This window comes from Prionailurus bengalensis, chromosome B3, assembly GCF_016509475.1.
Source record: "Prionailurus bengalensis isolate Pbe53 chromosome B3, Fcat_Pben_1.1_paternal_pri, whole genome shotgun sequence".
NCBI lineage: Eukaryota > Metazoa > Chordata > Mammalia > Carnivora > Felidae > Prionailurus > Prionailurus bengalensis.
The window spans coordinates 41,628,469-41,654,011 of NC_057355.1; the positions used below are offsets into that span (position 1 = coordinate 41,628,469).

Sequence of the window (25,543 nt, forward strand, 5' to 3'; positions counted from 1 at the left end):
AAAGAGGGAAAACTAATGAGAACACTTTAAAAGCCTGGCTAATGCTTAACTTTCATAGGAAGTAGTGTTTTACAACAGCAAATAACAATAAACTGAGCACTAGCCCATGTGTCAAAATCTCGGCAAGATTTTCATTTTTTTTAAATTTTTTTTTTCAACGTTTATTTATTTTTGGGACAGAGAGAGACAGAACATGAACGGGGGAGGGGCAGAGAGAGAGGGAGACACAGAATCGGAAACAGGCTCCAGGCTCTGAGCCATCAGCCCAGAGCCTGACGCGGGGCTCGAACTCACGGACCACGAGATCGTGACCTGGCTGAAGTCGGACGCTTAACCGACTGCGCCACCCAGGCGCCCCAAGATTTTCATTTTTATTGAAACTTTTTATTTTTATCTACCTCCAGCTTCTCTCTCTTCCAGGTCTGGACATCTTCCACCGAAAGAGCAGTAGTCTAAATGACTAAATCTTAAGATATTTATTCAGTAGCCACAATTTAATAATGTTCAACCTGTAAAAATTTTAAGAATGGGAAGCCATTCTTTCCTCCTTTTAATGGACATTTTTCTACAATACAATAACCAACTAAGGATGATATAGACAAGATTAGCACAAAACTTCAGTAGAGTGTGAATCAAAAGTGGTATTTAGACTTTAAATCCCCATCCGCGTCCAGTACTGCTTTCATGTGACATTCAAGGGCTGTATGGCCAAAAAAAAATCTCCAAAGGGATCCTTCAAATGGCTTTTTCCCCCCTTCAATGTCAAAAACCTTTTGAATTGAGAGTAAACTGATTAAAACAAGTAAAGAATTATTCATCATAATTTACTAGTCAACGACAAACATTTGCTTAACACTGAAGTTAAAACTGCAAAAACAGGGGCGCCTGGGTGGCGCAGTCTGTTAAGCGTCCGACTTCAGCCAGGTCACGATCTTGCGGTCCGTGAGTTCGAGCCCCGCGTCAGGCTCTGGGCTGATGGCTCAGAGCCTGGAGCCTGTTTCCGATTCTGTGTCTCCCTCTCTCTCTGCCCCTCCCTGTTCATGCTCTGTCTCTCTCTGTCCCAAAAACAAAAAAATAAACGTTGAAAAAAAAGAAATTTAAAAAAATAAAAAAAAAAACTGCAAAAACAGTGACCTTCTGAGTATAACAAATGGATATGAATTGTTAAACGTTACTGTAAACTAAATAACCTAGTTCTAAGTAGTCACAAAAATCGATACTTCTTTCATTGCCATTTATATGAAACATATATGTATACTATATTACAAAGAGAGAACAGGGACTCTAATATTTTAAAGGATGTGATATTTACAAAACAAAACAAAACAAAACAAAACAAAACAAAACAAAACAAAACAAAACACAGCCTGAAAGGCTACACATGAAATCCTTAACATTTATCTACAGAGGAGGAGAAGAGAATGGATCTGTGCTGGGAGAAGAGAGAGTGTCAGAACAGTTTTTTTAAAAAGAAGTTACATTTTTAAGATTACATAACAAAATGTTACCCAGACAATAAAAGGATACGCTTGGTTTTTTTTTTTTTGTTTTTTGTTTTTTTTTGGTTTGTTTGTTTGTTTTTAACAGAAGTTTGTATCATAATATTCTTCAATTAAAAACAAAACAAGAAAAAGAATTATAAAGAACCACAAACAAATGCTTTTCATTGCCCTGCAGTTTACTGAGATGAACAAGGAACAGAGGGGGTGGGAAAGAGAAGGAGGCCCAGAAGTTGAAGGGAACAATGCAGAGTAAAAACTGAATGAATAAGGACAGGCATTCCTAATGGCTCCAATCCCCTATGAGTCCTAACAGAACAAAAAGGAGGTAATGGCAGCAGCACTGGTTTAGAGATCGACGGGGAAGAGGTGAGAGCAAGGAAAATGAGACAACATTTGCACACTGAGTAAGGAATATCATTTCCAGAAAATACTAATACTTACCAGTATGTACTGTAGCTACTGCAATCCATACACACTGTGTGCTGAGGTTTATCTTGCTTTTCTGATTTCTTATGATTAGCTAAGGGTACTTGTGCATCTTCATAATGTTTTTTTGCATGGCCATTCACATACCTTATAAAAACCAAATAAAAATTCATTTTAACCCAAATATTACTTTGGAAGTTAAAATAGTAGCAGATGACAATAAAATCAGATGATAATCAAACTAGAATGAGAAAGAATTCCTCCTTTTAAGAGTACTCAGTCCTATAAAAGCATTCAATTGGATAGTGATTTATTAAGCTGAGTGCTTAAAATATGCTTTTTTACAATCAAACATGACAGTCAACTTTTAATTATACACAGATTAGGGTGAGGCAAGGAAAAGCATCATCTATGCAAATCAGTTTCAATACCATTGACATTACACTTATCAACCCCTTTGCTAATGCTTTTGTTGTAGCTTTTTTCTTTTTTTAAGCTTTTCTCAGACTGCTCACCCCCAACTCAGGTTGTTCTCAAAGGTGAACTCTGTAAACTAAATCACTCAACCACTTCCCAAAGGACCATAGGTTATGCCTGGACTGCTGCTTAATATAAAAGGTGAAAGTTAGATATGGAAACAAGATCATCTTCTGTCTCTTTCTCATCAATATGGCTTCAGATCTTGTATTCGAATGCCTAAATAATTAGTTCCACTCATATGGAAACACATTTGTTTGGAAACAACAGAAAGTACAAATCATCTTAAACCTACATAAACTTATTTCTTTACATGGACAAAGACAATCAAAGGTCAACTATATTCATAAAAATCTCCTAATACTTTCCAACTCAGATTTAATAAATCAATGTGTTACAGAAGGCAGAATGAAACTGAAATAATGCGTATGGTGTACACCCAAATTCCTCTCAACCTCCACCTAAATATTGTACTATGTTGTAACTGACCAGTACTGTGAAGACCTTATAAAACAAAATTTCCCAGTCCCTAGACAGTAGTCGATTTATAGAAGGCAAGGCCTAATTGAAAACTCAGTCAAAACAAATGTTGTTTAAATGGTACCAAAATAAACATACTCGGAGAATTAAAGTAACACTTTGTCATGAGGCATCTCAATTATACTAGGAGCAACACTCACCTTGGGGAAAGTAGGACAGTTGGGGCAAATAGGGAGGATGAACTTCAGGTCCAGCCTCTACCCCAGGAAAGCTGGAAGCATCAGAGGCACTACAACCTCACCTTAAACTTTGATGTTTTTTTTCCCGTTTTTTTCATCATAGTAAACATAACCAAAACTTGTGTGTATATGAGTCCTCTGTCCACAAAGGTATAAAGCAATTTTAAAATAAAATAATGATTAAGAGTATAAGCTCAAAAACTAGACTTCCTGGCTTCAAAAGTAACCTTGTCACATGCTAGACATCGTGAACTTAGACGAGTTACTTAACCTCTGTGCTTAGAAAGTGGTCATATTACGCACATACGTTGCATAGGTCAAGAAACACCCAATATTTAAATTCCAAAGCATCATATAGGTTCAACATCTAATTACCTCAATTTCCTATGCTTATATAATTTATACTGTCGAGAAACACAACTACTATTTATAATGAGTACCTTCCAAATCAAAGAAAAAGCAGTACTGAATGATGATAATAAGGCATTACTTTAAGTCTCTGAAAACTGGTCATCTGTACATAGTACGTATACTTCACTTAGCCACCACACTATAGTCTTTCAATGTACTAGAGGTTTCAATGGTTACTGTAAGACATCACTGAAAAGTAGGAAGTGTATTACTGCTGACATTAAGATTAGCAATGTTTTGGGTAATATTCAAATATATCACTCAGAAGTTAACAGTTACGTATAAGATGAATAACATAAAAACAAGTATTTCCCTCATTTAGATTAGATTTTAACTGGACAATTTGGTCTAAGAAGGAAAAGCATCAATGTATATATCACAGACTTCTAACAATCACAAAAATTTGAAAAATAAACAGGATGATGTCGTGAAGGCCAACTAAATTACATAAATCAAATATGCTACTGACAAACTATGTTTTCTAGTTGAAGGAATATTCAATTTAAGACTTTCTGCAGACAACTGGCCTAAAATTACTGAAAATCAGAACCCTTGGCAATCAACACCCAGGATTACATAAAAGAAAATTAACCAATCAGTTATGTAAAATGAAGAACCAAACACAAGTTACTCTCATTATCTGTTTAATCTATTTAATCATATTTCTCCGAAACTATGTAAAATTTCTAAATTTAAGACTGCTTGCAATTAGAAACAGACTACCTGCAGAGTCTAGAAATTTTTCATTTTGTTTTTCCAAAACCTACTTAAGAGAATTGTTTGTTGCTTGCTATTAAGAATATTAATCTCTCCAATTTTTGCGAGTTTGTTAGGTCTTTTTGCTGGCATATGACCTTCAAGATTTAGGTCGTAGAGCACTATGAGACAACTGGAGAACAGAACTACATAAATTTTAGTGCATTATAATTCTCACCTCTCAAAATCTAGGAGAGGAATCTGTCTCTTCAAGTGCAGAATTTAAGTGCTTGTACTTTTCTTCTTTTTTTAAAAAAAATGTTATCTGTACAAAGTATTTTCAGGTTCCCCAAATCCTAGAGATTTCAAAACCACAACAGCCACAATTAAGATATGCAGTTAACATTTTCCAAACGTACTTTTAAGTGTACATGGAAAAAAATACTCAATTCCACGACTCAAAATGTAAAAACTCAAAAGTGAACTGAACATAGATGCTTTCTTCATGCAATGAAGATTTAAAAATAACAATGGGGAAATAGTCCTAATAAATACAAAGTATATTTCGACCTGTGTGACAGTATGATTTCCCGTTCTAAGTAAATTCAAAGTGGATTTTCTAAGTTAAAAGAGCAATAGGAATAAATGTGCTACTGCCCAAGGTAAAAGAACACAAAGGTTGGTATTTATTTGAGTTTGACGAAAAGAGTTATCAAAGTATTTAACATCATTTTGAAGCCAAGAATGGGGAGGAAAAGCTAGGCTTGAACCAGAATTGGGGGTGGGGGTGGGAGTTTTTCGTAAAACAAAAAATGTATTCATGGAACAATGAAACAGTTGGTACATCTTAGACACCAATTAATAATGAACTCCACAGTGAGATCATTTTCAAGGGGATTCCTTTATCTGTAATAAAGGGAACTCTTTATCTGTAAACATTTTGTTATTTTGTTTTCAGAAGAATGATGTGATAACTGGAATTTGATTCAAAAGTTAGTAAAGCTGGGCATGGTATAGGGAATAGAAGAAATAAGACAGGCAACGTATGGACAGCTGTTGAAATTGGGTGATGAAAGTAATGGGGTTCAATTATATTATCTCTCTACTTTTGCATATGCTTGAATTTACCCTATTAAAAGGTTTAAGAAACAACCATAAGGTAAACTTTTATTTAAAGATTTTGAAGTTCTCTCATTTCATCTTTTTAATCAAATATTACTAGATTATCTGATCATCAAATTAATTCTTCTGAGTATCAATACAAAGGTTTTTCCCCCTAGATTTTCCTCAGTTTTATCACTGAGCAAATAGACTGTATTAGGAGAGGGAAGCCATACAGAGAAATTACAGACTATGATTAAGCAATGGTGTTGATAATCCAAATCAATAAAACTTTGACATAAAGCTTAAAGGCAAATTGAAAAAATCAAGTAGGGTAGTGAGGTAATAAGTATGTCACCTACCTTCCACAGTGGACACTTGAACAAGTCAAACAGACCCAGGGGCTTTTGTTGGACCGGCACACTAATAAAAAGAAAAATACACAATATACCAATTGTATCATGTTATTTCCCAGTTTCTCCCCTAATCTGTAATATCATATCCTGTGATTAAGTTATAAATTCCATGGCTGCTTAGGTGTACTGAAATCCTAAATCCTTGCTTTGTGAGTGCATGTACACAGAATGGCTGCCTAATTAAAGTTACACTGAAAAGAACTGAAATGCATGTCCACAGCAGCTGCTCATTTTAATTGTTGACTCAAACAGTTCAATCACAAGTTAAGAACATATACATTTTTCCTTTATTACTTATTCACTTTTACCAGTCTCCAACAAGCTAATGACAGTCTATTTTCTCTTAAAAACATTTTTTAAGTCTAATTTTTTAATCACATGTCTTTGCCAGGCAGATTATATACTAATATAAATGACAATTCTTTCAGTTTACTTAGTTAGAGACAAAGCCTAAAGATACAATTAGGAAGACTAAACCCAGCTCTTCCCAGATGAATGTCTTGGTTGCATGAAATTCAATTCTAAATAGGACAACTGCATATAATTCTTGCTGAGGGTAAATCAGGACATTATTTTAGTTTAAGTATTATAAGGATGGGACAGGCAAGAAAAGCATGAAAACTTTAAAAATACTGCTTATAATTTTGCCTACTGTTTACCTATTCAATTAAAAAAAAAGCCCAAAAAACATAACAATGATTTTCAAAAAGAAGAGACACAAAAATCACGTGCAAAGCTATTTCAAAACTCCTATGTTTTACTCAGGCAAAGATATCTACATTCGGGTGGGGAAAGAGGACAAAGAACACATGTATTTTGAGAAAAGTAGCTTCTCAGGTGACTCCATAATACAACCCCTTGAGAACCATAAGTCCACCTCCTAGGGGTATGGGAGGGGCACCATGGCACAACCACACAGTCAGGAGTATAATAAATCCATTGCCTGGCACACAGTGTGTACTCAATAAACATCTGTTGAAAGTTCAAATTTCCTAGTTTAAGCTCCTCCAAATCCTGGTCCTTATTGTACTATTCTTGCCTTACACATTACAACAGGCCTTTCTGGCTGGTAAGAAAAACTGACCAAAACTTGAAATGAAGTTAATCAAGAACCATTGGCCTTTTCAACATGTAATGAAGCATTAAGAGGTCCTCCCAAAGATTTTAATTATAGTACCACTGTTTGACTACTGTTTATTGTTGATTAGGACCCAAATTCTATGAAGTTAGAGGTAAACAGGTAGATTTTTGAGATGTATCTGTCCAGCACACTCCAAAAGTAATGGTTTTACTACTATATAGGACATTAACCAATTTTACATCAAGTTTAACAATTTATTTCAATGTTCTTTCTTCAATATATACATGCACTCAATTCCTCAAATGCTCTTAAAATCAGCTTTATCATCCTGCTGTTTCCTTCATTAATGAGTTAAATAAATCTCTGACATACATTCATTCTATATTTGTATGGGAGGGAAGAGGTGGGCAAGGAATAGGAAAGCACAGTGATACACTGCCCAAGGGATTCTGCTTGTCTGGCCAGCACAGGGCTCTAACCTTTCTTGAATATGAAAGCTTTGTGTGGTAAAATTTCCTTCAGCAGGCAAGGTTCCTACCTTTCCTTAATGTATTCACACCTTTACAGTAACTGCCAGGGCCATCCTGAAGGCATCTGAGGTTTTTACTTGATTGGGTCCAATTTTATTATACATGGCATGTAAGCCACATGACCAAAAGGCCATGAAGAATTCTAGCCAAACTACTAACAGCAATTATTATAGGCAGGTACATGAGAAGACTATATGTGAGGGGAGACTGTTAGCTTTTCATTTGTACACCCCCATGGTATTTGATTTATATCAACAGGAGTATGATGTTTTTATAGTTTGAAAACAAAGTTCTAAAGTATATATTTTTTAAAGGAAAATAAATTAGAACACAGCTTACTCAAAACAGGTATTCATGGTTTGAGATGTAACTGGAGGACTGAAAAACCATGAATACTCTAACTTTGTTCCTCCAGCAAATCTTTTTCTCTCATTAAATACTAAGAAACACATAACTCAATCGGGGGTGGGGGGAGCTGCTGAAGTTTAGTATTAACCTGAAATAAGTAATTATATTACAACAGTAAGTTTAGGCCCAAGTTTTTAACTATCTAGAGTTTGTTTTCATTTTAATTATGGAAACTTTTTTTCCTCTTTTAAATGAGAAAAAAATCTAGAGTAATATCACTATCACTTTGGTGTGTTTTCTACGAAGTATTCCTTTTTCCTCCTTATAGTTGGAAATATACACACAGAACATACAGTTTTATAAACTAATTTCTCCACTGTCAGCATATTAAATGCATTTCTGCATGCTGTTGAATTTAGAACAACATATTCTACATCTTGTGTTATAACATCTCAATTAACTCAAAAAGTTTTATTAGCTTTTTAATTTCTCAATATCAAATTTTAAAATAGCAAATTTTGCCCTGAGGCTAGGGCAAAAAGAAATGGGAGTAACTACTTAATGGGTATAGAGTTTCTTTTGAGATGATGAAAATGTCTCAGAACTAGATAGAGGTCATGGCTGTAGATGTACTAAATGCCACTGAATTTTTCACTTTAAAATGGTTACTTTTGTTATGTGAATTGTACCTCAATAAAATAAGTAGGTAAATAAACAGGTATGTTACACAGGGATGAAGAAAGAGAATAAAAGAAAATAAAGTATTGACTTTCAGAAATACTGCAAAAAGGGACTGTGCCTTTTAATAAAACTCAAAAAAGACTTCACTTCCTAAGTTAAGAAACCTAACTTCTTCTAACATGAATCTTTACAGTAATAAGGTTGGTCTTGGCTATTTAAATGACAGTGCTTTCTGAGGGCTTAATACTTTAACACCAAAAAAATATCTGAAAGCTAAAAAACTATAGAGAATAGGGTATGATGAGACATTCTGAAGCCACTTATTGCACTGTGTTGGGGAACAGTCACCATTTATACATACCTTATCCAAATTAAAAACCTTTTTTAAAAAAAATTTTATGTTCATTTCTTTTCGATAGAGACAAAGACAAAGAGAAAGAGAGAGAGAGCATGAGCAGGGGAGGAGCAGAGAGAGGAGACACAGAATCCAAAGCAGGCTCCAGGCTCTGAGCTGTCAGCACAGCTCAACACGGGGTTCAAACTCACGAGCCATGAGATCATAGCGTGAGCCGAAGTCGGACATTTAACTGACTGAGTCACCCAGGCACTCCCAAACAAGGAACCTTTAATGTACCCCATTGTAGGGGTACATTAAACTAACTTTCAATTGTTGTTGAGAACAAGACGTAGCATGAATAAACGAACACTACAAATAATTTTAAAATTATTTATTTTATCACCTTAAGGGGCACTATCTTATTATAAAAGGTAGTCTCAATTTATAGGCAGATGAGTTTCAAAAGTTTATCTGTAGGATGAACATATTTTCCATGGGAACAGTATTAGAAGTTTCCCAGGCTCTTCTATAAAATGCTAGATGAACCATAATGTAACTGAAATAATATACAGTTGACCCTTGAACAAGGCAGGGAGGGTTTAGGGTCCCAACCCCACACAAAAATCCATATATAACTTTTGACTCCCCAAAAACTTAACTACTAATAGCCTATAGTTGACTATAAGTGTTAGTGACAACATAAACAGTCCATTAACATATATTTTGTATGTTATATAAGAGTAAGCTAAAGAAAATATTAAGAAAATCATGAGAAAGCACATTTACAGTACTACACTATATTTACTGAAAAAATCCACATATAAGTAGACCCACATAGTTCAAACCTGTGTTGATCAAGGGTCGACCATATATATACATATATATATGTTTTTTTTTAAAAAACACAACCCCACAGAGTCAATAAAAATGTTTTTAAGCTATGAATATTCATACTATCTATTCAGTGAAAAATAAAAATATTAAACTGAAGAGGTTTTATTTTTTTAAATCTTAAATGCTAGAACTTGACAGAAACAGTTATAAGGATAGAAACTTGTAGAAGTTTAAAAAGATAAATCTAAGAACTTATTAGAGCTCTTTTTATTACACCTAATTATACTTAAAGGTGATATCAAGGCAAGGAAGTCAGGTGGTGTATTTCTCAGTTACACTTGGCCATGACAGAGTCACTGGATCTCATAAATGGAGTTTTGCCTTTACTCAGATTATAAAATGTCCTCAAAGTTACTCTTTCTTTCACCAATCTCTCCAATTTATTTGGATTCTTCCAACTATAAGCTAAGCTTGGGCATCTCAGCTCAGAGGTTGGTACTAACTAGGCTCCCTCTACTCTCCTCCTTCAACTATGGCATCACAACCTTCTTCTGGCCCTGTTCTCACCTCAGCCACAATCTCTACAGTTTGGCAAAAGGGCCTTTTTGGAGGTAGAGAGTCTTGATCTTCTCCTGGCTAGAGCCAGTCTCCAGAAGGTAGAAGCTATAACACATATGCTGAGAGGGGTGAAGGAGCACCAGCCTCTAAAACATGCTCATGCCAGATCTTCTTCCTAAAAGCCCCAAAGTTTTAACTCTCCTGGAAACCAGGAGGTGAGAACTAATAGGGCACACAGGCAGAGGGAAGGCATCCAAGTGATCTATGACCAAAATGATTTTATTTCTTAACTACTTTTGCAAAAGGAATGGTAGTGTGCTCCTTTATCAAGAGATAAAGAAAGGCAGAAAACTAGGGGCCCATTTTGTGCTTAAAGGGTCATTTACACACAAATGTTTTCAGCTTGTGTTCTGAAGACAAGGAGTTCGTTCACAAGACAAGATGGCATCCACATTGAATACAACGTTCTTTCCACATAACCACTGATCTCCAATATCCTTAGTATTCACTACCTAGAACCTAATAATATACAGTACATTTGATATTCAAAGCCTATCAACAACTCTCATGAAATTCTAAAAATGTTTTTAATAAAACATCATGCACCAATGCTTATGATACAACTTAGTCACTGTTTCTACCCACAAAATAGTTCAAGCATACAGCACTGACAGGCAAGCCACCTATAGTGCATCCATTACTCACTAGTTGCTTCAACTCAAAGTGAGGCTCTTTACCTTCTTAAGAATTCAGAAAGGTGAGGATCCAATGACCAAGATTCTAGTCCTGGTTCTACCATTACTAGAACCAGAGAACTCCTGAGAATATCAGGAGTGTCTGGGTGGCTCAATCGGTTATGTGTCTGACTCTTGATCTCAGGGTCATAAATTCAAGCCCTCATTGGGCTCAGTGCTAGGAATGGAGCCTACTTAAAAAAATTTTTTTGAGACCATCACTACTATTCTGGGTCTATTTCTTCATTGTAAAATGAAGACTAGGCGATAGGCATGTCCTCTCTAATCATAAAATTAGTCAAAGAATATAAGGAAAAAAATGAAACAATGTCATCTTCCCATATAGGCAGAAGTCTCCCAACTCTACTCTCCACCTAATCTGAAGGCCTAACACAAGGATTAATTGCTAATGTAGTATAAAATTCTAAACCAATGGTTTTCAGCTTTTTTTCCTGCCTCCCACCACTTGAGAGGCGAACACATTCCCACCACGTCGCCCATCAGTAACAGCAACTCACTTCAACAGTAAGGGGTAGGAAGTGTAAGTGTATGGAATCACTGTATAAAACTGTTATAGACAAACACGCTGCTATGACAGTAAAACTCAGAACACTACTCCCCCCAAACACACACAAAATTTTTTAAGTGTAGCACTCTAAAAATATTACCAGGCCATAAGAAAACATCCACAATACGGGTTTTTTAAAAAGCAAGTTCAGGGGTGGGTGGGTGGCTCAGTCGGTTAGGCGTCCGACTTCGGCTCAGGTCATGATCTCACGGTCCGTGGGTTCGAGCCCCGCGTCGGGCTCTGTGCTGACAGCTCAGAGCCTGGAGCCTGTTTCAGATTCTGTGTCTCCCTCTTTCTCTGACCCTCCCCTGTTCATGCTCTCTCTCTGTCTCAAAAATAAATAAATGTTAAAAAAAAAAAATAAAAAAAAAAGCAAGTTCACTTTTATCTAATTCATATTTATCTAGGACATACTATGTATCAGGCACCATGGCAACCACTTTATGAATATTACTTAATCTAATCCTCTAAAATCCAATAAGGAATATATTATTCTTTGTACAGATAAGCCAACTAAGGCATAGACAAGTTATGTAACTTGCTAAGTTAGTAAGTGACAGAACTGGAAATCAAACTCTGTTTGAAGGCATGAATGGCTATAAAGCAGTAAGTCCAGAAGGTTGTCATATTTTTGGAAAGATTTTATACTATGTGTTTCCGTGTGTATATTATATACCTGTTTACGGAATTTTTAAAGTCTGAAAAGATATATAGTATATAACTGTTAGTGGTTATGTAAAACAAACGGGATGGGGGATTGGAGCCACATGGGCCTATTTTCTACTACAGTGTTTGAAGTTTTTCAGAAACCATTACTACTTGTATAGTAAAATTTTTAAATGGCTTAAATTTAAAGATGCTGATAATACAAAGTTGTGCTAATGAAATAGACTTAATTCTAAATTATTAAGCATGAGTGGTAAATTAAATCAAAATCCAAGACTACAACTTACGGGTTTGTAAAAATATAATCAGTGAAAACAAAATTTTTGCAGCTGTTATTCAAAACACACACACATACACATTACACAAAAGTGTCAATAGTAAAAGTGTTATTCCCTGTGAAACTGAAGAACAGAGCAGTATTATCATAAAAATTCTATGAGTATTCCAGTAAATGTAAGTAGAACAATATTCTAGGACTAAACCAGCTTACCCTCTAACTAATGTATTTTTAGATATTTAAGAGCAAGGCATATAATCTTCTTTATACCATAAATATTATTTGAACCATATGTTCACAAGCCTATTCTATGCTACAAGTTCTGAAGTCTCTCCTATCTTCAACTCGAATCCTCTGAAATCACTGGGGGAAAAGAGTTGGTAAAGTCACATAAAGACAGCAGGAACTGGGCCACAATGTAGTCCAGAAAAGAAGAAATCCAGCTATACTAATCAAATGCCAAAGGTGCCAGAGCAGTTTGAACACAGCCAAAATCATGGTCTGTCACACCCCATCACCCAATGCTGCTCATTCTGGGAGTGGGCATCGGGTTCCCAAGGAACAGAGAAATAGGAGAGTCCTCTTAAAAAGCAATGGGAGGTGCCAAGGGCCAAAGGAGTAAGCCAATGCAGAGTCTGGGAGACTAGGCAGAGGTCCAAATACTAGAGGGAGAGGAGGAGGAGGGAGGAAGGAGGGTGCAGAGGAGGAGGAGAAGATGATGATGGTGACGACGATGACCACCAAGCATGAGCATCAAATCCAAAGGGGAAAGAAGTGGCAGGGAGGGACTCAAGGCCAAGATCACAGAACAAAGAGTTCAGGGCCAAGGCAGGGAAAGCAATTATGAAGCAAAGTGTACCTTGGTCGCCTTTCCACTTTGCCCCATAAGAACCTTTTCTACCTTCCTCCTTCTGGCAGCTCTCTCCTGCTCACTCCCATTCTTATTCAAGACTAGCAATCCATTAATCTCTCCTGAATCATTAAATAAGTAAATTGTTTTCTGGTAAAGTCACGGTTCAGTATTTCTCATAATCCTTCTCTCCTGTTTAATGGCCCTGTGATAGATTAAAGATAGCCACAAATACTTTCACATTCCTTCCATCGAGAGGTAGGTCTATGTCCTCATTCTTTGAATTTGGCAGGCTCTGTAACTGCCCTGATCAACTGAATATAAGAGAAGAGACTCTGTATCCATTTACAAGTCCAGACCTTAAGAAACTGACAGCTTACTCTTGATATTACTTGGAATGCCTACTCTTAGAAAAGCCAGCCACCATCTAAGGAGTCTGATCATCCTGAGACCAACGTACTATGAGAACCCACACCACATGGAGAGATATTGGAGAATATGATACCATGGGATCAGGGGTTGGGAAAGGGAGAGAGACTATGGAGCACAGAAGCACCAGACATGTGAATTAAGAAGCCATCTTGGAAGAAGATTCCTGATTCACAAAATCATAAGCAACATAAAATGGTTGCTTTAAGCTATTAACATGTAGCTTTGTTATACAGCAGTAGATAACCAGAAAACCACATCTAGAAAGAGAGCTATCAGTGATATAGCATCCATCACTCACACCTACCAAACTCACTGGAATGATTGACATTGTTTAAGAGAAGCGAGGATGGGAACCTTCAAAAGGTTCTACCCATAGGAATCAAAATTATATAAAGGCTAGACTATCCTCTCTGCAATAGAGGTAGTAAGAGAGTAAAGACATGGTGGTCTATCATCAACTAAACTGCCATCATCTCTGGGACTGGTTCTTTCTATATCCTCTCAATATTTTAATAACTCAAATCCAGATGTGCTGTCACTACCATAAGACAACCTAACTCTTATTTGAGCACAAAAATCACTTCTAATGTTGTCCTATATTATAAAAACAAACTTCAAATTTCAAAAACACTATTCCCATAGCAACCCCAAATTCTGAATAAAGATTCTTATGGAAGTGTTATGGACACTTGCAAGAATTCCTTTTCTCTCCTTTAAAACTACAAAGCCTCGGGGCGCCTGGGTAGCTTGGTCAGTTAAGGGTCCAACTTTCTTTTTTTTTCTTTTTTTTTTTTTTTTGTTCTTTTTAAATGTTTACTTATTTTTGAGAGAGAGCGAGACAGAGCATGAGCAGGGGAGGGGCAGAGAGAGAGGCAGATACATAATCTGAACCAGGGCACAGGCTCCAGCTGCCAGCACAGAACCCAACGCAGGGTCGAAGCCACGAACTGTGAGATCATGACACGAGCTGAAGTTGGAGGCTTAGCTGATTGAGCCGCCCAGGCGCCCCAAGAGCTTATCCTTCTTTTTTTGGGGGGGTCTCTCTGGATTATTTTTTTTTAAGTTTATCTATTTATTTTGAGAGAGAGAGTGAGCAAGCAAGCAGGGGAGGGCAGACAGAGAGGGAAAGAGAAGGTCCCAAACAGGTTCTGTGCTGGGACCAAAGCGGGGCTCAAACTCACGAACCATGAGATCATGACCTGAGCTGAAGCCAAGATGGGAAGCTTAACCAACTGAGCCAGCCAGGCATCCCCAGGAATATGTTCTTTAATAAGCATTCTGGGTAACCTCAGATTTTACTGAAGGTTCGATTGGAAAAACTGAATAGTTATGAATGAATACTCTATCTCTGTTTCCAATTCTATCTTTGCTCTAAGAGTTCTAACATACTCCTCAGCCAGCCTGACTTGATCCCTACCTTACTCAGCAATGTCTGATCCCAGGCCTTTCTAGCTGGGATCAAGAGTCCCCCCCCCCCCCCCCCCCCCATCCTATCTAGAATGCCAAGATTTCTGAGGAAGTACTCACACTCTTCTCTTGGATTTCTGAGAAAATTGCTGCATGGCCAGCCTAGAAGAAGGAGGAGGAAAAGGACGGGCACAATGGCCAGAACTCTTTTCTATATCATTTGGGTTGAACCTAGGCAGAGGCCTTGATCATCTGCCCTTGACTCAACCCTGCCAAAAGAAGTCTTCCTTCTTTAACACAAAAAATACACCAAATGATTAGGTTAACCCTTATAGGAATGTAGCTGTTGTTCTAAAGACTCAAAATAAACATGTTAAGAGGTCATGTGACCTAATGAAGCAAGCATGGGCTTCATAACCAGCAGTTTTACGTTTACCTTCTAGCTTTACCATTGTTTTATTCTGTGACCTTAAGAGGCTGGTTCCAGAGCTAGCTTCTTCATCTGGAATAAAGGACAAACACCACCTCAACCTCACATGGCTATGGTAAAGATTTCCTAAGACAAAAGATACAAAGTGCACAGCAAAGGACCTAACAAAGAGACAGCACCAGTAACTGTCAGTTTTATTTCCCTCAAAAATGTATTAAAAAGAATAAAATGGCTGCCAGGGGTTAATTCTGGTGGCTGCTATTATATATAATACAGTTAACATATGTCCACATATACCATGAGTACCAATTCTCAGAATTTTTTCCCTTAGTTTACACTCACTAAAAGGAGTTGCAGCTGGGGCGCCTGGGTGGCGCAGTCGGTTAAGCGTCCGACTTCAGCCAGGTCACGATCTCGCCGTCTATGAGTTCGAGCCCCGCGTCAGGCTCTGGGCTGATGGCTCGGAGCCTGGAGCCTGTTTCCGATTCTGTGTCTCCCTCTCTCTCTGCCCCTCCCCCGTTCATGCTCTGTCTCTCTCTGTCCCAAAAATAAATAAAAAAATGTTGAAAAAAAAAATTAAAAAAAAAAAAAAGGAATTGCAGCTGACAATTCTTTTTCATAAAAAAATTCAAATACATAAGTCACATTAAAGTCAGCAAAAATCCCTCAGAAACCCCTCCTATATCTGACCCAAAATTATAATACTCAAAACATCAAATGAAAGAGGTAAAAGTCAATTTTAAGAAGTTTATTTCAAAATTGATTGAAGTACAATAACCACCTTAATGTCAGAATCATTAAATTTTATATATCCAATGTAAAAGAAATATACTGTATTTAGAAAGCAAATGCATTTTAGATGTACATTTTGAGAGATGTGCAAAGAGGTTTAAATAACTTAATGACACAGATAAAATATTTAAGTACAGAAACAACTTAAGTGTCAAAACCACACTGAAATACACTCAACTCAAAGGTATTTAGAACAGAGATTATATGATGGCTCACCAATCTAATCAAGCAAAATATACCTTGGGTATTCCAATATCCAATACAATGCACTAAGCCAAGTCATTTAAAAATTTTTTTAATTTATTTATTTTATTTATTTTTTTTTTTTTAATTTTTTTTTTCAACGTTTATTTATTTTTCGGACAGAGAGAGACAGAGCATGAACGGGGGAGGGGCAGAGAGAGAGGGAGACACAGAATCGGAAACAGGCTCCAGGCTCCGAGCCATCAGCCCAGAGCCTGACGCGGGGCTCGAACTCCCGGACCGCGAGATCGTGACCTGGCTGAAGTGGGACGCTTAACCGACTGTGCCACCCAGGCGCCCCTAATTTATTTATTTTTAATGAAGTATAGTTGACACACAATGTTACATTAGTTTAAGGTATACAACAGTGATTCGACAACTCTATACTATATCACCACAAGTATAGCTACCATCTGTCATCATACAACACTATTACAATACCATTGTACATGCCCTATGCTTTACCTTTCATTCCCATGACTTAAACATTCCGTAACTAGAAACCTGTACCTCCCACTCCCTTTCACCCATTTCCCTGTCTCTCCACCCCTCCCCTCTGGCAACCACTAATCTGTTCTCTGTTTATGGGGTCTGTTTCTGCTTTGCTTGTTTGTTTTGCTTTTTAGATTCCACATATAAGTGAAATCATACGGTACTTGTCTTTCTGGCTTATTTCACTTAGCATTATACCTTCTAGGTCCATCATGTTGCCGCAAATGCCAAGATCTCATTATTTTTGATGGCTGAGTAATATTCCAGAGAGACAGAGAGAGAGAGAGAGAGAGAGAGAGAGAGAGAGAGAGAGAGAGAGTGAGTGTGTGTGTGTGTATAAAACATCTTTTTTATCCATTCATCTATCAGTCCACACTTGAGTTGCTTCCTTATTTTGGCTACTCTAACACTGCAATAAACACGGGGGTATATATATCTTTTTTGAATTAGTGTTTTCATTTTCTTTGGGTAAACAAAAATATTTTTTAAGTTTCCAATTCTTTTTTAGCAAATTTCTTTTTAGCAAAGAAGAAAATAGGAATGATTTTAAATCACACCAAATTAAATATATGGTGTTCAGCCTATTTTTATGAACCAGTAGGCTAAAATTTAATTCCTCTTTATCCACCTTATTGCTAGATTCTCTTTAAGAAGCAGTGTCCCTGGGGCGCCTGGGTGGCTCAGTCAGTTAAGTGTCCAACTCTTGGTTTCAGTTCAGTTCATGATCTCACGGTTCATGAGTTTGAGCCCTGCATCAGGCTCTCTGCTGTCAACACAGAGCCCGCTTCGGATCCTCTGTCCCCCTCTCTTTGCCCTTCCCCAGCTCAAGTTCTCTCTCCCTCTCTCTCTGTCTCAAAACTAAACAAACATTAAAAAAAAAAAAAAAGCCAAGTCTTTGGCTCTTTGACGCTAATTTTGAAACTGTGCTCTAACCTACTTTTCCAACCTTTTCCATGTCAGGACATGCACAGAAAATGATCAACATCTGTATGGCACATGCACATAAACTCAAAAGGCTTCTCTTAACCAAAAGTGATCTATTGGGAGGCTACAGCCACCCTTAGGCTGAGGGAATCATTACCTCAACACATGTATAATTCATTCATGGTCCCTGTGATGGGAAACTGTACTAGCCAATGTTTTACATGGTTATCTACTAATGTAGGAAGAAGTCTTCCTCCTGCTGCAATGCCCACGTATTGGAACAAAAGACTGGAAGTCCTCAGCCACCTGAGAGGGCCAGCAGCATTATCTGGGAATCCAAGAAGCCATTCCTTTGAAAATCTGCAGTTTATAATGTTGACTAATGCTCTGGGACCATCAGAGAAAACAGATGCCCAAATATCCACTTCTGTCTCATCCAATGCAATTCTATAACCCCAGGGAGTGGCCAGTCAGCAGTACAACTTGAAGGAAACTAACACGAATTAAAAGAAAGAAAGAAGTCCCAGAAACAGTTCAGTCTGCATACTCAGGTGGTAAAATAGCATTGATTAGCATGCACAAGGAGCAGTCAACTGCTTAAAATGAAACTGGGCCCAGAACACATATGATTAGCTATTATGTACTGACTAAAAATGTTTCCAAGGCCACTTAGAGCTCTCTGATTTCAAGGTTTCTCAAACAGAAAAATAATTACAACACAGTATTTCCCTTCAACAGCCTTAAATACGCTTGTAAGGCCAAAGCAGATGGGAAGACATGAGCAGGCAGACAAATAGGTTGAGATATAATTATAAAATGACTTACACATTACTGCTCACACAACTAAAAAGTTAAAATTTCCAATATGCTTGATACAAAAGCATATTTGGGGGCACCTGGGTGGCGCAGTCGGTTAAGCGTCCGACTTCAGCCAGGTCACGATCTCGCGGTCCGGGAGTTCGAGCCCCGCGTCGGGCTCTGGGCTGATGGCTCAGAGCCTGGAGCCTGTTTCCGATTCTGTGTCTCCCTCTCTCTCTGCCCCTCCCTCGTTCAAGCTCTGTCTCTCTCTGTCCCAAAAATAAATAAACGTTGAAAAAAAAAAATTTAACAAAAGCATATTTGTACAAGGTTATTAATTGAAACATTATTTGTAATTGTAAAACATTGGAAACAACCTAAATATAGGAGCCAAAACACAGGAGAATTGTTGAATTCACTGTGACCCATCCAAAGATGGAGTACTATGAAGCTGTTAAAAAATAATACAGAGGGGCGCCTGGGTGGCTCAGTCTGTTGAGCATCCGACTTCAGCTCAGGTCATGATCTCACAGCTCATGAGTCTGAGTGCCATATCAGGCTCTGTGTTGACAGCTCAGAGCCTGAAGCCTGCTTCAGATTCTGTGTCTCCTTCTCTCTCTCTGCCCTTCCCAGATTGTGCTCGCTCACTCTCTCTATCAAAAATAAACAAACATTAAACAAAATTCTTACAAACATAAAATGATATACAGGGTATACTGTTAAATAAAAGAGGCAAAGTCCAGCGCAGTCTGTGCTGCCAGTGCAGAGCCCTACATGGGGCTTGAAGCCATGAACCGCGAGATCATGACCTGAGCCAAAACCAAGAGTCCCACTTACCCAACTGAGCTACCCAGGCACCCCCGCCCCCCAACCAGTATAGCTTTAACTTTTGGAACCATGCTAATGTTTTATACATTCAAAAAGTAAAATAAAAATCAGCCTTGAAAGAAAAGTGAAAAAAATCCAAAATGGGAATCAAATGCAAATGAACCCAAATGTAAATCAAATAAATAAGTTTATTAAAAGACAGAAAGTAACCTAAGTGGCTTTTGAGCATAATACTTTATATATTGTCAGTATACAGATAAACATAACTATGAACAAATATTGAACTCTAGTTAAAAGGGGTTTTCTTTACAATGGTATGGGTTAGCAGTTCTGGAACTACTTTCTCTGATTATGGCACACAGAACAAATAAGTACATATACTGAGGAAAATGAGAACCAGATTTTCAATGTCAGAGAAGAGCATTGCAAATATGAAAAGGCTGTTGAAGGGAAATACTGGGCAAGACCAGACCTGTGTTGTTGAATTGGAATTATAAGGATTAATATGAACTCACACACACATACACATACACACACACACACAGACATGTGCATTTATTTATATTTCTTAGCTCTTATCTGCTGAGAGATCCTAGTTTACAAACATCACTCCCACTAAACAGAATAAGGAATACTTGGAAAAACGGCTGACTCCAAGGCTGGGGAAGGCTGAGTATAAGACGAGACTGGAGTATCCTGCTGTGTCAGAAAGTAAGAAAGAGCTCAAAGAACAATTAGGGACATGTCAAAACTATAGCTTAAGTTGCCCCTACTAGTCATACATGCTAATATGAGCCTCAAATTATAACAGTATCACAGAATAAAATTTAAAAAATCTATGAGTCCATACTAATACAATAAATGAATAAATAAATAGGTGGGAGAGAAATGAAAGCTCTTCTTTACAGAATACTAATATATTTAGAAGAAATACAAATTAAAAATTCAACATCGTAAAAAAAAATTCAACATGTCGCAACCATCCTACTAATAAGTGATTCAGTCAAGAATCATCAATGGATGCTAAATTATTGGGTGAAAGCTTGGAACAGCATATACACACAAATTCTAAAGGACCTCCGAAAAAGATACTAATAGCAAAAGGAAAAATAGTAACTTTACAGTGGAATAACGTGGTAAATATTACCTTAATACTGGAAGTTAACATTACCAAAAATGAGACAAACCAACATCATATACCTCTTGATAGGAAGTCCTGAGAAGACACATTACTTTTGTAGTAGTCCTATGAAAAAAGTGCATGACCTGAATCTAATCATGAGAAAATATCAGAAAAACTCAAATTGAAGTACATTTTATAAAATAATTGGCCTGTATTCTTTAAAAATACCATGATCTGAAAGATAAAAGCAAAGAAACAGTTCCAGATTAAAGAAAACTAAAGAGTTATGACAGCAAAATGAAATGCATGATCCTGGATTAGATCTGAGGTAGCTAGGTAGGTGTAACACAAAGGAAAAGTGCTGTAAAGGACATACATAAGGGACATTATTGGGACAAATGGAGAAATCCGAATATGGAATGTGCATACCATTAATATTCTATCAGTATTAATGTCCTGTTTTCACCAATATCCTACACTTACTGAAAAGAAACTCCTTGTTCTTAGAAAAAACACAAACTAAAGTATTTATTGACAAAGAAGCATTTTATCTGCAAATTATTCAGGGGGGAAATATACAAAGAGAGGGTGCATACATAAATAACACAAATGGGGTAAAATGTTAATGATTGGTGAGTCTAGGCAAAGACTCTTAACCATAGAGAACTGATGGTTACCAAAGACGGGAGGGAATGGGTTAAATAAGTGATGGGGATTAAGGAGGGCACTTGTTGTAATGAGCACTGGGTGTTGTTTGAAAGTGTGGAATCATTAAATTCTAAACCTGAAACCAGTATTACACTGTATGTTAACTAACTGGAATTTAAATAAAACCTTGGGGGAAAAAAAGTACATGGGAGTTCTTTGTACTATTCTTAGCAATGTGTCTTTAAGTGTGGAATTATATCAAAATACAAGTTTTGGGAGATTAAAAAAATTTTATTCTTTACTTCCAATTCAGGACACACTTTTTGGGGTACCTAGATGGTTCAGTCAGTTAAGCATCCGACTTCGGCTTAGGTCATGATCTCATGGTTTGTGGGTTCGAGCCCCACATTGTGCTCTCTGCTGTCAGCAAGGAGTCCGCTGGCTTCAGATCCTCTGTCCTCCCCCCTCTCTCTCTGCTGCTCCCTCTCTCTCTCTCTCAAAATAAATAAATAAACTTTTAAAAAGTTAATTAATTTAAAAAGAACACACTTTTTTTAAAATACCAAAACACAAGGAACAAGGCTAAATTACCAATGCGCAGAGCCAAAGAGTTTTATGAACCCAGCATTAACTCCACTATATTGATGATGAACTAATCCAGTAAAAATATTACAACATATTAAATGTAGTAGTCCAAAGGACCTTACAACTTTCTTTTACATATTCAAAGTCTGGCGTGTGATTTGGTTTCCTAAGCAGAGTCAAAAATCCCCTCTGGTCTACCTAGTTTTTCTGCTGACTCTAATAGAAACAATATCTTGCTCTGTCCATCAGAGAAGGTAAATCTGAGTTTGAATTTTTACTCAAATAGAGTAAGGCAAAAGTTCAGTCTCAGTGATTTAACTATCTGAATGATAATTAGTAAGATCCATTTTTGACAGGACAAAGATCTTGCCCTAAAAACAGATTTAAAATATTTCATTTAAAAATAGACACCAAATTAAACATGGCAGACCAACTTCTCTCTAATCTCCTGTTCCTAACATCCCACTAAAATGACAAAAAAGGAATTAAACTGATAATAATTCACAAGGATAAAGAGAACACGTGAGGCAACCACAGCACACAAAAGATTTCAACATGTTTTTGGAAGTCAGGAAGAAGTTAGAGGAGCTTTAAGAATCTTAGTAGTGCAAAGGAAGCTACAACCTAACTGCCAGCAGAAAAGAATGCAGACAGGAGGTGGCCCTGGGCTCAGGGACACTAGGCACAGCAGACAGCAGGAGAAGGACAGGATTGAAAACAATGGATCTAAGGGCTGTAAGGAACAACTGAATCATGAAACTTCCTACACCCTGATGTCAGAACATTCGTGGCCAGGTGTATAGCCTGGGAAAACTGGAAAACTGAAAAACTGAATAGAGCTAAAAAAAAGTTCTCATAGAGACATCTTCAGTGTCACCTCCAATGAAAAAAGTTCCCCTTACCTCATAGCAAAGCCAAATATAAACAAGCCCCATCAACTCACGAAGCTTTTTAGTGCCTCACTCTTGTATGAAGACAGATAGACAAAGATTAAACAAATCCTTGAAAAAACCCCTAGTCTGAATTGTTTTAAAAGAAAGGGACACCTGGCTGGCTCAGGCGGTAGAGCACGCAACTCTGGACCTCAGGGTCATGAGTTCAAGCCCCATGTTAGGCACAGAAATTACAGAAAAGAAAAGAAAAGAAAAGAAAAGGAAAGAAAAGAAAAGAAAAGAAAAGAAAAGAAAAGAAAAGAAGGAAGAAAGGAAGAAAGAGAAGGAAGAACGAACGAACAAGAGGAATCCAGAGGAAACAAATAATGTAGCACAGAAGCACAGAAAAACTTTAAAACAAATTCTAAAACTCTGGAGTAATAGAAGATACTGCAGAAAAGCAAAAGGATATATGAAGAGGCAATGGTCAGAAAAACGAGAAAAAGCTCTTGAAAATTAAAAATATGATTGTCAAAATTCAATAAAAAGGATAGAAGAAAAAATTAAGGAAATATTTCAGGAACTGGAGCCAAAGGGCAAAGAAATAAAAAGATAAAAAAATTGCAAGTTCTATCCAGGACAACCAACATTCAATTAATAGGAGTTCCAGAAAGAAAAAAGAACAAATTGAGAGATATGAGTATGGGAAGATAAGTATGCTATCAAACACGGACACTGAAAGGCCCCTTCAGTACCCATCACAATAAAAGAAAAACTACCCATACCAACACATATCACTCTGAGATTTCAGAACACTAAGGGTAAAAAGAATATCCTAAAAGCATCCAGAAAAAGAATAAAAGGATATACACTATGTGAAGTCTTAATAATCAGAAAGGCATCAGGTTTCTCAACAGCAACACTGGAAGCCTAAAAACAAAGAAACAACACTTTCCTATTTCTCAGAGAAAAGTCTTTTCTAACTAATAGTCTATAGTCAGTCAAGCAATCAAGTATGAAGGTGGAATAAAAGTGTCAGGCTTGCATGGGGTCAAAAATCTGCCTTCTATGAGGAGGGGGCTGTATAACATAGTCCAACAAAAGTCTAATAAACCAAGAAAGAAAAAGAAATGGGATCCAGGAAATGGGAGATCTCAGTGACAAGAGAACAGCAAGGGAGTAATAGGATAAAATAGGATAAAAAGTGCACAGTAGGCCTAGAGAACAATCTGTTCAAATAGGAGCAAGAAGGCCCTGGAAAAAAGGTCTTCAGAAAAAAAAATAATACTACTAAGAGATTGTCTGCTTAAGTGCTTGAAAAACAATATTCATAGACATTTGACAAATTTAGAAGTAAATCTGGGAGAAATTTTGTAGAAGGCAAATTTTTTAAGAAAGGCAATTATTAACTCAAGCAAAAATAAAATTCTGGACAAGAAAGAAAAAGTACTCTCCATATTAACCAAAACTTGTACTCTAACTATATTGAGAAATGCAAAAATGGGCAGAAAGGAGGGTGGAACAAACACTAGTGTCCCCATTTACCAGAGCAAGATGCCAAGAGATAAAGCCTAAAAGCAATAAATTAAGAAATAACAATGTATTACTTAGAAGTATACAGGTATTTACCTGCATGAGAGAGAAAACTAAATGGACCTTAAAGTGGTTGTCTATGGCAGTAAAATTGAGGGCAGAGGGGAGGGAAATTGCTGCTGTGTTTTAAACCTTTGGCTACTATGACTTAATTATGTACATGTATTACTTTTTGAAAACATGAATTAATCTTTAAAAGGTAAATTGGGGGCGCCTGGGTGGCGCAGTCGGTTAAGCGTCCGACTTCAGCCAGGTCACGATCTCGCGGTCTGTGAGTTCGAGCCCCGCGTCAGGCTCTGGGCTGATGGCTCAGAGCCTGGAGCCTGTTTCCAATTCTGTGTCTCCCTCTCTCTCTGCCCCTCCCCCATTCATGCTCTGTCTCTCTCTGTCCCAAAAATAAATAAACGTTGAAAAAAAAAAAAAAAAAAAACAAAAAAAAACAAAAAAAAAAAAGAAAAAACAAAATAAAAGGTAAATTGATAAAGTCCTATCAATTCATGTAACTGCCCAAACCATTTTTTCATCTTTAAGAAAAAGCATGTCTAAAAGTTATTACATGGCACTTAGTGATGTATGGAATTGCTGAATCACTATACTGTACACTTGAAACTAATATAAAACTGTATGTTAACTATACTGGAATTAAAAATTTTTTTAAATCTCTTACATGACATAAAATTTACAATAGCAACTTATCATATGAGGTGTGTTAGGCACACAGTGAATTCCCTATATACTACAAGTAGAATTTGCAGAGCTAATTGTATGTGTTTTTTACTAGAGAATATAATTTCAAAACTGGCCAAAACGTGTCATCTATATGTTAGCAGATCCAGTTACCTACAGAGCTAGAAAAGAGAGGGCATCTGGTCTTGCTGACTTCCCACATAGAGGCAAATTTTGATCCATAAGGCTGGTCCCCTCACCTGAGATTAAATGCTCAAGCATTTTAATCTATTTTGAAATTTCTGTAATCAGTTTTCAACATCAAATGCAAACAACATATGGAAATAATGTATGTGAAACTATATAAGCCCCCAAACAGTAATGCATTAAATAAAATTGTTATTAGTCATTCTATCACAAACTCTGACTTCTTCAGACCTATTTTGGTGAAAAACCTAATGAAGCTATTATGTATGCTACATCTACCCTACCAGCCTT

At 37.0% G+C, this 25,543-nt stretch overlaps 1 protein-coding gene across 3 annotated transcripts in view; it reads right to left on the reverse strand.

Annotated features, from left to right (window-relative positions):
* Positions 1–25,543, reverse strand: part of USP3 (ubiquitin specific peptidase 3) — a 106,824-nt gene that overhangs the window by 70,090 nt on the left and 11,191 nt on the right. For 2 of the 3 annotated variants that reach the window (XM_043555224.1, XM_043555222.1), the window contains exons 2-3: positions 5,695–5,755; positions 1,944–2,075 (exon numbers count right to left, since the gene is read on the reverse strand). In XM_043555224.1, coding sequence (XP_043411159.1) covers positions 1,944–2,075; positions 5,695–5,755 — 193 coding nt within the window. Of the gene's footprint in view, positions 1–1,943; positions 2,076–4,469; positions 4,588–5,694; positions 5,756–25,543 lie in introns of those variants that run through there. The other variant, XM_043555225.1, reaches the window with a different exon arrangement.